The 17,169-nt window shown below is 47.4% G+C and overlaps 2 protein-coding genes across 2 annotated transcripts in view; both read left to right on the top strand.

Moving 5' to 3' along the window:
- The window catches only part of DSCAM (DS cell adhesion molecule), a 437,468-nt gene that overhangs the window by 333,910 nt on the left and 86,389 nt on the right, over window positions 1–17,169 (top strand). Inside the window, exons 15-16 of the mRNA XM_023926681.2 lie at window positions 9,256–9,423; window positions 12,944–13,014. Coding sequence (XP_023782449.2) covers window positions 9,256–9,423; window positions 12,944–13,014 — 239 coding nt within the window. The remainder of the gene's footprint in view (window positions 1–9,255; window positions 9,424–12,943; window positions 13,015–17,169) is intronic.
- LOC111929170 (uncharacterized) lies at window positions 371–5,221 on the top strand. Its single transcript, XM_023926687.2, has 2 exons — window positions 371–4,327; window positions 4,421–5,221. The coding sequence occupies exons 1-2, from the start codon at window positions 1,106–1,108 to the stop codon at window positions 4,847–4,849; spliced, it is 3,651 nt and encodes a 1,216-aa protein (XP_023782455.2). The 5' UTR covers window positions 371–1,105; the 3' UTR covers window positions 4,850–5,221.

Here is a 17,169-nt window from a genome sequence, read left to right as displayed (position 1 = left end):
CCGCTGTCCGAATGCATTTGGAAGGGCACGGACACACTTGGAGCTCCGTGTGTCTTTGTGCTCCGTGCTTTTATTGCCCGTGCGGGCGGAACGGGGCCGGCGGGAGCCGCGCTCCCCTCAGAGCCCCTGAGGGCGGCAGCAATGGCGGCGCCGCTCCCTCAGCGGCCGGCCCCGGCCCCGGCGGGCGGGGAGCCCTCGGCAGCGCCCTGCTGGCAGCAGGGAGCGAGCCCCGGGCCCGGGCTCTGGCCCCGTGGCGCCGCACGGCCGAGGGGAGAGCTGCGAGAGTCGGGGCCGCGGCCATTGCCCCGAGCCAGGTGGCCCCGGCCTCGCGTGGTGCCCCTGGGCCGCTGAGCTCCCCGGGCCCGGCCGAGGCGCCGCGGCTGCGCTCGGTGCCCCTGCGTGTCACTGCTGAAGGCAGCCACGAGCCCCGCTGGCCGGGCAGAGCCCTGAGGGCCAGCCCTGCTCCCCGGCCTCCCGCGGCACCTGCAGCCGCTGCCCACGGCTCCCTGGCACGGCGCTGCAAAGGCCAATTGCTCGTGGCCGGCGCAGCGCAGGCTGCAAAGGCCGGGCTCTGCAGTGCGGGGCTGGGGCTGGCACACGTGTGCCAGCGTGGCCAAAGCCTCTCAGGGCTCTGGGCACAGCAGGGGCCACAAGGCCACGGGTCCGGGGGCTGCTCCGGGCCGCTTCCTGCCCGCTGCGCTGCTGGTGGGCTGCCGGGGCTGGCCCTTTGTGACACGGGCGTGTGGGGTCAGGGCCCTCTGTGATGCGGGACACGGTGGTGGCCAGAGAGCCTTGTGACATCCGGGAGCCCCAGCCTGGCTGAGGGTATCCAAGGGCCGCAGAGCCCTGGGGTGCCCAGTCCCAGGAGAGCTGCTCTCTCAGGAGGAAGCAGCTCCTTGCGTCTGTCTGTGCTAGATGCTGACAGTGATAGACGCTGATAGTGACAGATGCCAACAGCAACAAGGACAAAGCCAGCCCCAACTCCTGGTCCCCCAGCCCTTTGCCCAGCTGGCTGGAAGCCCCCAGCGGGCAGTGGTCAGGGGCAGTGGTCAGGTCAGTCCTGCCACTGACTGGGACTGAGGAGGAGGAGAAGCTCTTCACCAATATGGACCGAGAGCTTTCCCAGATGGAAAGTGATAGTGATGAGGAGCTTTCCCAGAGGGAAGAGATGACAGCGAGAAACAGGTACCAACAGCAAGTAATGACAGTCCAAGAAATTTCCCAGTGGGAAGCCAGGAGGAGCCAAGAGTTCTACCAATGCCAGGTACATGTGAGAGTTCAAGAGGTTTCCCAGTACTGCAGTGAGACACACCAAGAGCTCTGTGAATGGGAAGAAACTACAAGAGTCCAAGAGCTGCACCAGTGGGAAGAGGATGGTGAGATATACCAAGAGGTGCTCCAATGGGAAGAATGTGTCACAACCCAAGAGATACTCCAATTGGAAATAGATATGAGTGAGCAGCAGGAGTCGGAATGGGAAGAAGACGAGAGATCCCATGAGCTGTCCTTACGGAGACATGCGAGTGTCCCAGAGGATTCCCAACGGGACGACATCCAAGAGCTGGACCAGAGGGAAGGTGGGAGGTACCAAGATATCTCATCTTGGGAAGATGTGCGCTCCCACACCTCTCAATGGGACAATGCCCAGGAGATGTCCCAGAGGGCAGATGAGAGGCAACAAGACCTCTCACCGAGGGAAAATGTGCACTCCCACATTTCTCAGGATGATATCCAAGAGCCATCTCAAAGGGAAGGTGAGAGGTATGAAAAACTATCACCATCGGAACAAGAAGTGCGCTCCCATGACTCCCAGCTGAAAGACAGCAGAGAAGCAGAATTGTCCAAAGTGAGAGACAGCAATGTCAATAAGCTGTCAAAAAGACCAGATGCCGGATGTCAAGCGTTGCCCCAAGGGGCAGATATGAGTGACAGAAAACTGTCCACACAGGAGGAGCGTGAGAGCAGCCAGGAGCTGTCCCAATCGAGACATGACATCAGCTCCAAGATCCAGGAGAGACCCTTGCAACCACTGAGGAGCAAGGAGGCTGAGCCTTGTCCCCTGGTGGGGACAAGCTCTCCCAGCCCTGAGGGCACAGGGCTGGCTGCCGAGGCAGCACCTGCCCTGCCCAGCACCTCTCCTGTCCTGGGCAGTGCCATGGAGGCCAAGCTAATAGGTGCTGCCCTGTCCAGAGCTGATGAGGAGGAAGAGCTGCCTGAGCCTCTCACTCCAGAAGAGGTAAATACAGCAGCTTCTGTTGTCAGTGAAGAGGTGCCATCAGCAGGGACACAGAGCCCACCCTGTGTCCCCTTCGACAGCATGACCAGCAGCCATGCTTCAGCAGGCCAGGATCAGAACATCACAGAAGAGTCCGTGATCCTGGAAGTGATGGAGATGTACAAACTGAGACAGAAACTGGAGGGAGAGTATAACGTCCAACAGTGGATGGCTGTGGAAGAAACACAGCCGAGTTCACCCAGCCCTGTGACTGTGGAGGTGGAAATAGAGACATCACCTGACCTACCTAGTGCCTCTCCTGTCCTGGGCAGTCCCATCCATCTGATAGAAGAGAAAGTGAGGCATAAGCTAGAAGTAGATTATGAAGTTCAACAATGGATGGCTGCAGAAGAAACACAGCCAAGGACTCCCAGCCCTGAGGGCACAGAAGTGGCAGCAGAGGCAGTGCTTGCCCTGCCCATCATCTCCCCTGTCCCTGGCAGCACCATGGAGGCCAAGCCAGCAGCTGCTGCCCTGTTCAGAACTGATGAGGAGGAACTGCCTGAGCCTCTCACTGCAGAGGAGGTAAATGAAGCAACTCCTGTTATCAGTGAGAAGGTGCCATCAGCAGAGACACAGAGCCCACCCTGTGTCCCCTCTGACACCCCAACCAGCAGCCAGGCTTCAGATTGGCAGGATCAGAACATCACCGACCAGCTCCTGGTCCTGGAACTAGTGGAGGTGTACGAATTCTGGCAGAAGCTGGAAGGAGAGTATAACCTCCAACAATGGATGGCTGTGGAAGAAACACAGCCCAGTTCTCACATTCTTGTGGTCACGGACATGGTAGTAGAGGCAGTGCCCACCCCGCCTATCACCTCTCCTGACACCAGCAGTTCCTCAGAGGCCAAGCTGGCAGCTGCTGCCCTGTCCAGAGCAGATGAGGTGGAAGAGCTGCTTGAGCTTCTCACTTCAGAGGAAGTAAAGGCAGCAACTCCTTCTGTTATCAGTGAGGAGATGCCATCAGCAGGGACACAGAGCCCACCCTGTGTCCACTTCGGCACCCCAACCTGCTGCTATTCTTCAGCACGGCAGGATCAGAACATCACCAAGGAGTTCCTGATGGAGGGGCTGGTGTTGTATCATCACCCAAGTCAGAAGCTGGAGGAAGAGTATGATGTCCAACAGTGGATGGCTGTGGAAGAAACACAGCCAAGGTCTCACAGCCCTGGGGTCATGGAGGTGACAACAGAGGCAGTGGCTGCCCTGTCCAAAGTTTATGAGGAGGAACTGCCTGAACTTCTCACTCCAGAGGAGGAAAAGGCAGCAGCTTCTTCTGTTATCAGTGAGGAGCTGCCTTCAGCAGGGACACAGAGCCCACCTTGGGTCCCCTTTGAGACCCTGACCAGCAGCCAGGCCTCAGCATGGCAGGATCAGAACATCACCGAGGAATTCATGAGCTTGGATCTGATGGAGGTGTACAAACAGAGGCAGAAGCTGGAGGGAGAGTATGGCCTCCATCAATGGATGGCTGTGGAAGAAGCACAGCCCAGCTCTCCCAGCTTCAATGGCATAGAGGTGGCAGCAGAGGCAGTTCCTGCCCTGCCCATCTACTCTCCTGTCACAAGCAGTCCCACAGAGGCTGAGCTGGCAGCTGCTGTCCTGTCTAGAGCTGATGGGGTGGAAGAGCTTCCTGAGCTTCTCCCTCCAGAAGAGGTAAATGCAGCAGCTTCTTCTGTTTTCAGTGAGGAGGTGCCATCAGCAGGGACACTGAGACCGTGTGTCCTCTTTGACACCATGACCTGCAGCCATTATTCAGCATGGCAGGATCAGAACATCACCGAGGAGATCCTGCTTCTGTCACTGGTCATGTTCCATCACTTGAGGCAGAATCAGGAGGAAGAGTATGACCTCCAAATCCAGGTGGCTGTGGAAGAAACACAGCCCAGTTCCATCAGCCATGTGGCTGTGGATGTAGCAGTAAATGCAGCACCTGCCCTTCCCAGCACCTTTCCTGCCCTGGACAGTGTGATATACTCCGAGCCAGGAGCTGCTGCCCTGTTCAGAACTGATGAGGAGGAAGAGCCACCTGAGCTGTTTGCTCCAGACAAGGTAAAGGCAGCTCCTCCTTCTGCTGTCAGTGAGGTGGTGCTGTCAGCAGGGACACAGAGCTCAGAGTGTTCCCTACAACACCATGGCCTCCAGCCCATCTTCAGCATGCCAGGATCAGAACATCACCGAGGAGATCATGATCCTGGAAATGATAGAGGCCTACAAATTGAGGCAGAAGGTGGAGGAAGAGTACGACATCCAACAATGGATTGCTATGGAAGGAACACAGGCCAGCTCTTCTGGCCATGTGGCCATGTAAGTGGCAGCACCGGGAACTCTCCTGTCCTGGGCTATCCCACAGAGTCCGAGCCAACAGGTGCTGCCCTGTCTAGATCTGCTGAGGAGGAAGAGGTGTCTGAGCCTCTTACTCCAGAGCAGGTAAAGGAGCTGATGGGAGCTCCTTCTGTTGTCAGTGAGGAGCTGCCATCAGGAGGGACACAGAGCCCACACAGTGTTTTGGGGGCCCAAGGGCCTGTGGTTAAAAAATCCATACCCCCATTTTGGAAAGGAAGCAACAAATAGCCCCTCCTGAGGTGGGGTGAGAGAATGCCTCTCTCCCACAGGTCTTTGCAACTATATGTTAATGCACTGTTAAGCTGATTTCTGCATTGGTTTATCAAGTTGATGTCGCCCCAGTTCAGCCCCCATAACCTTGTATGGTTAATCCCTAGAATCTTCTCTCTTCTCTTGATCCCCATCGGCCTGGGTTTTCCACCCCTGTTTTCCTGTTGGTTGTTCCTGTCCCTAACCCCACCTCTGCACTGTTTTCCCCTGTTCCCACTGGACTCTGGTCCACCCCCTCTTACTCACATATAACCCTGGATCCTCCACCCACTTTCGTTCTTGTCCCTGGACCCCCTTCAAGGCAATCAATAAAGCTTTTGGATATCCAAACAAGGACCTGTCTCATCTTCCATCGTCAACTTTTAGCAGTGCGCTCCAGATCCGAACACACAAGCAGCCTCAGGGACATGGTCATAGTGCATTGCTACACAGTGTCCCCTCCAACACCCCGAGCAGCAGCCAGTCTTCACCATGCCAGGACATCACCGAGGCGTTCCTCATCCAGGGATTGATGGACTTCCATCACATGAGGCAGAACCTGGAAGAGTATGTCTTCCAACAACACATAACTGTAGAAGAAACATAGCCCAGCTCTCCCAGCCCCATGGATGTGGAGGTCACAGCAGAGGCAGCACCTGCCCTGCCTAGCACCTCTCCTGCCCCACAGACTCCCACAGACCGGGGAGATCCTGAGCCAGGTGCTGTAGGAGATCCAGGCACTGAAGCAGCAGCTGAAAGAAGTCTATGCCCTTCAGCAGTGGTTGGCTGTAGAGGTAGAATCAGTAGTCACAGCCAAAATGGAAGAGAGCTCAGTGCCTGCCTCACACAGCCCCGCCAGCTGGGAGCCAGGGCCCCCAGGGAGCAGCCGGCTGCCCCAGGAGATGTCCCTCCCGCTTCATGTGGGCACTGTGGGCACTACAGAGGCTGTTCCAGTGTCCCTGCCTGAGGCCACTTCCGGAGGAATAAAACAAGGAGACGAAGAAGATGAAGATGGTGATGAAGAAGGCAGTGAAGATGACTGCCTCAGTTTTGAAACAAATTTAAGAGAGGACACTCCACAAAGAATAGTCTCCTCCAAAGGGTTTCTACTGTCCCCCTCCACAAACAGAAAATGAATACCAGTGGAGGGAAGTGAAAAAAAACAAAATCAATAGTTAATTAACAACAGAATACTCACAGAACTCTCCCCACTGCCCTGCAAAGAGCCAAAAACTCCTGGAGAATTGGGTAAACATTGAAGAAATCCCCTTTCCTGACACGGGGTGTGAGATGGCGCCATCTTTCACACTGAGGGAAGTGGAGATTCCATGGATGAGTTCTGGCAGCAGGAGGCACAGCCCTGGTGGCTCTCTGGCACTGACCTCCTGTCCAGGGCAGTCCAAGCAGCTCGGCTGGAGTCTCTTGCTGTGCTTTCTCTGCCCGGCTCGGCTCCCTGAGGCTTGGGGCTGGAACGGGACGGCCCCACTCCTGCTGGTCCCACTCTGTGGTGTTGGAGCAGTGGCTGTTCAGTTCAGCTCGAGGAGCTGAAAGAAAGATTGCTGCTGCAGCTCCTCCAGGCCAGGGAAGGGAAAAGCTTTTTACAGGCCAAAAAAGCCAAGCAAGCCCAGCCAAACCCAACAGTGCCCAGAACATCTGGGCAGTGAGGCTTGGAAAATGTTCACCCAAAGAGCCCAAAGCTCCCCCTTCCCCAGCCCCGCACACACCCGGCCCTGGGCCTGGAAGGTGCAACAATTATTTCTTGGGCATAAAATAGAGCCTTCTGGAATGGACTTTCAGCATAGACCACTCCAAGACAACGGCAAAGAAGAAAAAGACAATGAAGATGAAGACGACAAAGAAGACAAAGAATAAAGAAAATGAAGATGATGAAGAAGATGAAGGCAAAGACAATGAAGATGAAGACTAAGAAGACAGAGAAGATGAAGAAGAATAATTTTAAAATACATATAAGAAGAGTAATAAGAATTTTAAAATGGAAGAAGGATATAAGGATAAGAATTTAAAAATACATAGAAGTAATAGGAGTAAGAATTTAGAAACACATGGAAGAAACAGAGAATAGTTAGAATAGCGAAGAAGAGTAAGAACAAGGAGAGTAAAAAAAAGAATACTTTAAAAAATGAAAAATTTAATTAAGAAGTAAAACCAGCAAATTTATTTTTATTACATATTGTATATTTATATTACAGTCTGTGATATAAAAACATGAATATACAGTATGTTGTAATTATGATACATTATAATTTCCCAGAAAATAACTGAGGAAAGACAGAACTGTTCCAATTACTGATGAATTTGTGTATTTTCTAATAAAGTTTGTAAGACACAAGAAAAGAGTCTCCAGATTTGATGTCCCGTCTGTGCGAGGTGCCCATGGATTCTGACGCTGGGTGCCAGTGAGTCCCCTGTGAGCAGGGACTGCTGAGCTCCAGTGGCAGCGGGAGAGTTCCCGGCTGGGCCGGCAGGGCAGGGCTGGCCCTGCTCTCTGCAGGCAAACGAAAAGCTCCCGTTAAGGCCGGCTGGGAAGCCTTTGCAGCAGGGCTGGAGGGAGAAGTGTGCTGGGAAGCCTTTGCAGCAGGGCTGGGCAAAGCTGTGCCAGCCAAGCCAGCCCAGCCCCATGGCCAGGGAGTCGGGCTGGGTTAGGAAGGCAGCACGAGTGGCTAAAGAGCAGCGGCTGCTCCTTCCCAGCCTTGCTGTGGCTGTAAAGGTGCTGCAAAGGCTCTTCCCACCATCCTCACTTGTGTTTTGCACACTAAACCTCCACCAGAAGGACCTTGAAGCGGACCCCATGGCTAAAGCCACGCACCCTCTACTCCCCTGTCCCTGCCCAGGGCCTGCTCAGCAGAAAGCAGCTGTGGAGTCACTTCTGGAGTCCACACAACTTCTACACTGACAGGACAGCTGGGGTTAGCAGGGGCCTTAAAGCTCGTGCAGTTCCAGCTGATTATCTCCTTCTCTGTGTCTCCCTCTCTCTGACACATTTCCTGCTTATTTCTCTCTCCATACCTCATACTTCCTGTGCAATCAAATCCATGCTGTTGAATAAAATCCCTCTGTTGATGTCCTATGGTCTCATTTTCCTCTTAATCAGGGCAAAGGCATCTCTCCCTCATCACATTGTGACACATGGGCAGGGACACCTTCCACTATCCCAGGTGTCTCTAAGCCCCAGTGCCCAACCTGGCCTGGGACACTTGAGTGATGGGGCGGCCACAGCTTCTGTGGGCACCCTGTGCCAGAGCTTCCCCTCCCTCACAGAGAAGAATCACTTCCTGAAGAAAAACCTCTCAGAGTTCTGTCCCTGGAGCCAGGCTGGGTGTGTTCCTCACCGGTCCTGCCTGTCTTGAGCAGCCTTGTGCAAGGAATGCCCCAGCTCTGCTCCAGCTGAGGCAGCTCTGTGCTGCTCCTGACAGATCCCTGCTGGAGCAGCTGCTCAGGCCTTTGGTGCCCCCAAAGACCCCAGATGAGTGCACAGGCAGCTCTGGCCCAGCCCTGCAGCCCTGGGGCTGTGCTGCTCCTGCTGGGCAGCCCCTCAGGGCTCCGTGCTCAGCAGCCGTGCATGGAGCCCACTATTGGCACCTCCAGCCTCAGGGCTGCTCCAGGGCAGGAGGTTTCTACAGGATTTATTTTTACTTCTTCTGGGGTAACTTTCACAGAATTACAGAAGGTTGGAAAAGCCCTCCCAGCCCATGGAGGCCTTGTCAGAGGCCTTCCTTGGACACGTCCAGGGATGAGGACTCCAAACCTCTTTGGGCAGCCCCTTCCAATGCTTAACCATCCTTTCCATGAAGAAATTCCTGCTGATATCCAACTTGACCTTCCTCTGGCACAGGTTGAGGCTGTGTCCTCTCATCCTGTCACTTGTTGGCCAGGAAAACAGGCCAGTCGCCACCTGTCTGCACCCTCCTGTCAGGGAGCTGTGGAGAGCAATGAGGTCTCCCCTAAAACGTTCCTGTTTATTAACTCCCTTCTCTCCCTTTCTTTTTGAGCACAACCAACTTTCTCACTGAGTGAAGATCCCTTTGGGGCAGCAACTCCCATTTTTGTGCAGCTGTTCCAATGTCTCAATGGTAAAAAAATCACAAAAACTGGGGAATCTTTGCTGCTCTCACCACCTCCTCAAAGAGTAGCTATTTCTGTGGATTTGCTGATGACCCCAGAGCTAAGATCTCATTGTTCTCAGCAGAACCTTTGCAGCAGTCAGGAGTGCTGTCAAGCAAGGGATCACTGGATTTGCTTGGAGCAAAATGTGTTTTCTGGATTAACAGATCGACAGCATGAAACAGTGTAACTTCGCGCTTGTATTATCCACATGAATACCATCATTTATTTGTCTGTTTCTACTGATATTTCTTATCAAACAGACTCTTGGGATTCTGTCCAGAGAACCAGAGATGTTTCCCCTCAGCTAAACCAAGCCACCATCATTGACCTTCACCCATCCTCCACCTACAACATCCGCATGTACGCCAAGAACCGCATCGGCAAAAGCGAGGCCAGCAACGAGCTCACCATCACCACTGATGAAGCAGGTATGCCCTGGCTTTGAAACCTCTAAATTTTCTGGGAATTATCTCTCTTTGATGACAGGAATTGTTGCATGAAATGCTGTTTATGTGGCTGCAGCTGTATCAAAAGGAACACTGAGTTATTCCCATAGAACATTGTGACTTTTGCAACTTCATTGTGCAGGGTTGTAATTAAAGCTGTTCAGTGGCATCTAGTGGTCAAAGAAGACATTGTGCTCCAAATTTTCAGCTTGAGATCTTGGAATAACACACCTGTATCTACAGTGAGGCTATTCAATCAGCAACATCCTGTTTTTAGCAGTGGTGCTTACCCTGTGGGTATCGTGGCTTTCCTTACATGTTTATATATTAATGTACATAAATAATTTAAATTTCTCCCTTTTGAAATCAAGTCTTCCTTTGAATATTCCCTCACTCAACCCAACTTTAATTTGATTATTCCCTCACTCAACCCACCCACCATTTCTTTTTCTGGCCTCTGTTTGTCTCTTGGCTTTCACTTGTTAATGTCATCCCCCTGATCTTTGTTCTGTTGTACTACAGAATCACAGAATCATTTAAGTTGGACAAGACCTCCAAGATCATCAAGTCTGACCTTTATTTTTACCTTTAACCTTATATTATTCTGCATCAGCCCCAGGAGTACTGTGTGGGCATTTTCCCTCTGGTGGCTGGAGCCATTCTCATGTATATGAAATTTCTGCCTTATGATAAGTCAGCACTGCTTCCTTCCTGGGAGTTTAGAGACAACAGCATGGTGAAAGTGTCCCGGCAGTGAAAACTCCCCTTCTCTTTCAAGATTCATGTCAGTCTTGGATTTGAACACCCAGAGACTGATTTTTAGTTCAGCTCCTTTGAACAACTGTATAATTCCCACTTATTTTCTCTGGGAATTTCCTACAATGAAAACACATTCCTTGTCAGGACAACATGGTTTTCGTTCTGAGGGATTTTCTGAGTAGGAACAGGACACAAGGGCTCACAGTGGAAAGCAGAATAAGCTGGAGACAATGTAAGCTGCATTTCTTTTATCATCATTCCAACAGAAGGAAAGCTTGCAGTGAACAGATTTAAGAGTGAATAGTTTGTTTGAAAAATATTTATTTTTTTTATCAGAAATTTTCTCTTCCTTTATGCAAAGAAAATGTGAAATCACTGATGAAAACAGACTATGCATTCTTCCAGCCAGAGTCATCTATAACCCAAAAATGCCCATCCTTCCTTGTGCAAAATGGAGAGCTGGGTCTTGGATCAGCTCTCTCATGCTCCCTTATTCACCCATGCTTGGAATGTTTTTTACTTGCCAAGTTTTTCCTGACTGGTAATTAAGTTGTCAGGATCAGCAGCTGCCCTTGGAATAAAAAAATACAGCTTCCCCATGAGCAGGGTGGAACGTTAACATCACATTTTATTCAGTTCTTTGTAACCAGGTTTCAGAATAAATGATCCTTTTGTTGCTGTCTTTTGAGGAGCTGTTTGTTGGTAGAAAAAGACCAGCAGTGTGGAACTGTATTCAAAAGTCACTGATCTACCTAGGGAAGGACTGGGAGAGAGGAGGTCAGGCTTAGGCAGTTTGTGATGTTTTTCTCCTGGGTTTTTATTTCAGGGGATGCACAAAGTATAGGAATATAATTTTTTTGATCACTGTTTACTTCTGTTCTCTCCTTTTACAGCAGGCAGTAGAGAACAGCATGGGTGCAGGGGCTGAGAGAGAAGGTAATGAGCAGGGAGCAAAATAAAGGTCCAAGAAACACAAGATAAAAACCAAGCAACTTGGAAAGGGGGGGGAGGGCACAGATTCTGTGTTACATATTGCAAAGAAATGTCTCTATTATAAAGAAACATGTAAAAGGTCTCTGTGGCAAAAAGATAGGTAAGGATGGAATGATTTCAAAGCTTGCAGACCATATCCTTCTTTCCATACAACCCCAATTAGCTCATGTGTTGGAAAATAGATGCCAGTACACACTTGCACTAATGCCTGTCAGAAAAAAAGAAGCATTATGGCCATTGCTAATACTGAAATCAATAGAGGAAATGGGGATTATCTGGGTTTTCTTTATGTCCTTGCCACAAACTCTGTATGACATTAAGTATGTAAAACAAATGACTTCTTATTTAACATCTCCATATGGTGTGTTGGGAGCACCTAAGTATTCAGGTCTGTGAAAAAAAAAATTGGTTTTTTTTGAGGAAAAGTCAGGAGTTTTAGGGGCACATTTTAAACCCCATTTTTAGGATCAAATGCTTTGCTCAAATTCCACTACATTATAATGTACCCCGGAGAAGTGGCATTCATTTTTGTCAACAGGGGGACAGAATCAAGGTCAGGCTTCAAAAAAATCATAGAGATCTCATTTTTGCCAGTGGGCTGTGTCCTCTTCTCCTTCCTTTGTATTAATGCAAGGAGAATGGAAATAAAGTTCTTTCAAGCTTTGGAAATTTCCCATATGAAGGACAGTCAGGAATGGCAGAGAATAGGGCATTTTAATAACTTAAACATATTATAGGCTGTATTCTGTGTCTCTGCTTTCATCAGTTAAAGCAAAATGTTCTGGTTCCTTTCACCACAGCTGTCATTTATTGCTGCTCCACCTCTAACAGCCCCATCTCACCCTTTTTATTGCTTTCCTTCCTTTGTCCTGCTATTAAACCTAATTTAATACCTTTTACCGAGGACGTATTCTGCATCAAGGGAACCCTCTGCAGCAGCTCAAGATGGCTCCATCCCTCTCCTCAGATCTTCCCTTTGCACTGATTTACCTCTCTGAGCAAGCAATTTACTGCACATCTCTCTGTTCAATCCCAGCTGATCCTGATCTACTTTGTAGCTGCCCAGCTGATGAGGAGCTTCCTTTTTTTCATTCACATTTAAAGCCTCCTGCCCACCTTGGGCACCGTGTTGATGGTCCATGAAACTTTCCCTGGCTCGGGCAGGAGCTGAAAGAAGGTTTTTCCCATCTACCAGTTATTTTCTGTCTGATTTCCAGGCTGGAGCTCTTACTGGGGAGGGGATGAGTGTAAAGTGTGCAGGACTTTGTGTAAAATAGCTGATACTGGACTGAATATGCTCAGTTTCCAGTGAACAAAGGGGATCCCACTGGAAAACTTGAAACAGGTTGAAAGGAGCTCCTGGCTCACTTGCTTTAAATGAACTCTGCTGCTTTTCTGTCACCAACAGGGAACTCCTGAGAATTCCTCTTGCACTATCTCCAGATATGCAGAAACAGCACTGTGAGAGCATCTCTAGCCAAGAAAACCACTAGCATCCATTTTATTGTATTCATTAGATTTACCAGCTTGGTATTGTTTGGCACATATTGTATTTTGCTGTTGGCCAGAGATGACACCTGAATTCTGAAGATTCCTGTCCCTACTTTTATTTGGTGAAGCTTTCCATGTGACACTGACTCCAGCCTCTGTGGTTGGTTACTGAGGTGTAAAGGTGGTGACATTTTATGTGAAATGCAGAATTCCCTGGGCTATGAGGGCCAGTTTTGATGCATTTTCCTTCTCTTTCCAGCCCCTGATGGTCCACCTCAGGATGTGCAGCTTGAGCCTATATCTTCACAGAGCATCAGAGTCACCTGGAAGGTAAATACTCACACATCCATGGACAAGATAGGCTCTGTCAGTATTTGCATGCTTTCAGGGGAATATTATAACAACTGTGCCATGGTTATTTTAGTTAGGAGAGACATTGCAGATGTCTTTGCCAACAAATTTTAAAATATTTGCCATTTAAGGGAGCATCCTGCAAAGAAAGCCTTCCATTGGCTACATTGGAGAGTAAAGTAGCAGTGGCTTGCATTTCCTTCCTTTTTCTGATTTCAGACATAAGGCCACGTGTTTAGGAAATGAACACTCATAAAATTTCACCATGGTTCTTCTCAAAACTTCCCCAGTAGCCATTGGAACCAATGGGATCTTTTTACTATTGCAATAGACTTTGGGACAGATTTTTGCTGCAAAGAGAGAGCATTATGAGTGTCTCAGTATAGGCTATGAGGACTGATAAAGAGTAATTATTATAAAAATATCATCAGTTGGTATAATTTAAAAATCTGGCATGTCGTGTGACTCAATTTTTTCTAGGTTTTTCCCAGTATTTTTACAATGACAGAAAGTTTTAAATGCCTTGGTATGATACCAGAGGTACTTAAACCATGTATTAAATGGTTTTGTGATATATACTGCTTGTATATTGTGTTGATAATTCCATATATTTACAGTTCTGAAATATGGAAGAGCCAAAGTGGTATAATAATGATTAATCTCTATATAATTACTCTTGCAAATGTGAGTGACGTGGCTTTTGTCCTATTATATGGATTATTCAGAAAGGCAGGAGCAGTGAGGTTCTACTTATTAACTAAAAAAATATGGGTGATTGGTTATTTATTGCGTAATAATGAATATATTGTAGGTTTAAGCCAGTTCCTTAAAAGGTAGGTTCAGAACCTCTTCTGCACAGGTCACAAAAAATATAAGTGCTGATTCTTGGATCTTGTCCACATCTTAAATTGATATAAGTCTTGCTTTTCATCAAATGGTTTCCAAAACAAAAAGCTTTGTGGTCACAGATTTACCTGGAGTGAAACACAACAATGTACTTAGAGAAGGCATGGATTTAAATCCAACACACGGTCAGTAGAGCAATGGAAGTAGTTTTTGAAGCCATGCAAGAGTGTACAGTTGTTCTCAACAACTGAAATAAATTCTTAATAGTTTTTTTTTTCTTTTTTTAAACCACTTAAGAACTGTGACTATCTGATCAAGTCAACTATAATCTTCAAGCTTTTATGCCTGAACTTATTTTTATGGATTTATGGGTGGGCAGATCGAAGGGCTTTGTTTGCTTTTTCAGAAAGTTCACTTTGGGGGATGTTTTTAAAAGCAGCAAGAGGAGATGGGCACCACTGCCTCATTGCTGGAGTTTATATCTGCTGCTTGTGAAGTTTTGCCATTAAATTTTATAGATGCAGATGTGAACAGGCAGCTACAGGACAAACAGAATTCCCATGCCTACATTTCAATAACTGCCTAAAATATAGTTCAATTTGTATTTCGAGGACACTTCAAGTACAGCTGAGAGTGTCCTGGGCTCTGGGTGTTGTCTGATATCGAAGGATCTCAAATGAAGGTTGTGTTTTCAGGATCATGTTTGGAATTTGATTTGAGAATTCTTGTCAAGCAAAGCTCAGTATCTAATATAACAAGACATTCACAGAAATGAGTTATATATTGAATACATACTATATTTCCCTGGTTCATGAGCTGAAGGGAGAGATGGATTTTCACCATTTGGAATGAGCTTAAGGTGAAGTCACAGGGCAGGGTTAGAGCTTGTGTAGTCCTACCTTCACTGGAAGAGTTATTTCCTGAATTACAGTTTGTAAGCTGATTAAACAAAACTTCTCTTCCCTATTAAGAAGTCCCAAACCAGGAGTGAGCCACTTATTTCCCTTGATTTATTGCAATTTTCTCCAGGTTAGAGCAGTTTTGGTTCATTACTAAAAAGGGAACTTTAAGATGGTCCCACAGACATAATCCAGTTTTGGTTCCATGCTGAATCCTAACCTTGGGGTAGATTCCTATGATGATGTGCAGAATCATTGAGTGTTTAATAAAATGTAATTAAGAATAAAGAAATACCCCATAAGATCAATCCTACGTTGTCATGGAAGCCAAAAAACAAGAAAAGAACCTGACTTTGGTAATTTTAATTTTGGAGGCATGTGGAGCTTTAGCCATGAAAGGCTATGATGACATTGAACAAACAGGATTGTGGTGAAAACCATGGTTATATTTAAAGCTGGCAACCTTTATTAAAATACAGCGTCAATAACAGCAAAAAGAGCAGGGAATAACACATTGATTATCTTTCATCTTGTATTAAATCCCATTTCTGCAGCTTGCTTCGGCTGTAAATCTTCATTTAAAGTTTTATCTGAGCCCACTCTTAGAAAATCCCAGTTAAGCAAAGTTGTACTGGTCTGTGATTTGTTTAATCCAGTATCTGTGTGTCCACGCAGGACATGTGGTTTCAGACTGAGCTGTTAAATAAAAATCACTACATTTTGGTAGTTTAAACTGGTGCAGACATAGTGGGAATTAAATTGGAATTTTCATTTAGAGAAAAGCATGAAAATATTCTCTTTTTTTGTGTAGTACTTTACATTAGGTAAGTGAAGCCATTAAATTTAGACATGGGGAATATTCCTTTTCATCTTTATTCGTTTTTACACACACAAAACTATAGAATGTCATACTTTACAAAAGTCATTGATACCTTGTTTTACAAATATTGAATGTTGTGAGAAAAGCAGGTCATGGACTGAAACTTACTTTTTCATAATTTTCTGTGGCTACTGACAAGGTTTACAATATTTTTCCCCAAGAACACTAAGTTGTTTCACTCAATTTTCTACCAAAAATGTGTCTATACACCAGAGGAAATATTTATCAAATGAGTTGTGTGCAAAAAGTCAACTCAAAATGCAATATTCAGGTCATAGTAACAAGGAACGTAGGAATTGTTGTGAAGAAGAACATTCTAATATTTTGTCCTGAAGTGACTTGTTTTATATTGTTTCAAAAGGGGGAGGAAGTAAAATGTTAATATTTTATTTAAAGAAAGAAATCCTTTAACTTAAAACAATTATGAAGAACTTCATAAAAATTTCAAAGTTTGTCATTTTATTCCGAAGTTTGTCACTTTATTCAAAGTGAGAAAGTGTAATTGTAGAATTCCCAGTGAAGAGTCTGTTGTGGCTGCTTTGTTCAAACTGTCTGGAAGTCAATTTGTCGTCAATCAAGATGATTAAAGGGAATGAGCAGCTCTGCTGGCAGCAAAGGCTAGCCCAGCTGCCATTGTTCAGCCTGGCCAGGAGAAGCTTTGGGCTGAGCTCAGGGTGGCCTTGCAGGGCCTGAAGGAGCCCCAGGAAAGCTGCAGAGAGACAATTGCCAAGGGCTGCAGGGCCAGGAGCCAGGGAATGGCTTCCCAATACCAGAGGGCAGGGCTGGTGTCACAGTGAGGGTGACAAATCTTTGGGTCTCCTGACTTCAGGTGAACACAGCGTGAAATAAGAAAAAAGGAGCAGGAACGATGGCGTGCCCAAAAAGAAAATTATTTTACTGAGAAATAAAAATAGGAACTAAGCCCAGAAACCAAACATAGCATAGGGACAAGCTCCAAAGAGCAGAAATGAGGGAGTAGTAAAAATATATAATCTTGGGTGTGGAACTTTCTGGAAACAATACCACATATGGAACACAAGTAACCAATAGGGGTGTAGAACTTGGATTAATTAACATAACAGCTCCAAAAGGCTCTTGGGAGGCGATTTCAGGTTTATCCTGATTTCTGAATGTTTCCCAGGGCTTGAAGGTAAGGCTTGGTGTGCCAAGGATGTAGTCTGACTGATCCTGTGTTACAGTCAAGCTGGCTGTGGCTGGCTGCTCCTGGAAGTGTCCAAGGCCAGGATGGATGTTTGGGCTTGGGGCAGCCTGGGACAGTGGAAAGTGTTCCTCCCACATCAGGGGATGGAACTGGATGAGCTTTATGGTCCCTTCTAACCCAAGCCTTTTGGTCAATATATCTGAACTCTAACAAACAGCAAAAATCTGACCTTAGTTTCTACACAGTTTAAAAGTTCCTCCTTCTGCAAACATTCAAAGATCAGAAAGCCGTGGAATTGTCCAGAATAGGTAAAACGCTTACAAAGGGCTTTGATGTTTCTAAAGCAG

This window comes from Cyanistes caeruleus, chromosome 3, assembly GCF_971803275.1.
Source record: "Cyanistes caeruleus chromosome 3, bCyaCae1.hap1.1, whole genome shotgun sequence".
Lineage (NCBI taxonomy): Eukaryota > Metazoa > Chordata > Aves > Passeriformes > Paridae > Cyanistes > Cyanistes caeruleus.
Note: the sequence above shows the minus strand (reverse complement) of the source record. Positions and strands in the feature narration are given on the sequence as shown.

Bases quoted from the DNA above. Each gene is read 5' to 3' on its own strand.
- LOC111929170 (XM_023926687.2), top strand. From the start codon at position 1,106: ATGGACCGAGAGCTTTCCCAGATGGAAAGTGATAGTGATGAGGAGCTT. The intron at 4,328-4,420 runs GTAAAGGCAGCT...CATGGCCTCCAG, and splicing joins AGCTGTTTGCTCCAGACAAG to CCCATCTTCAGCATGCCAGG.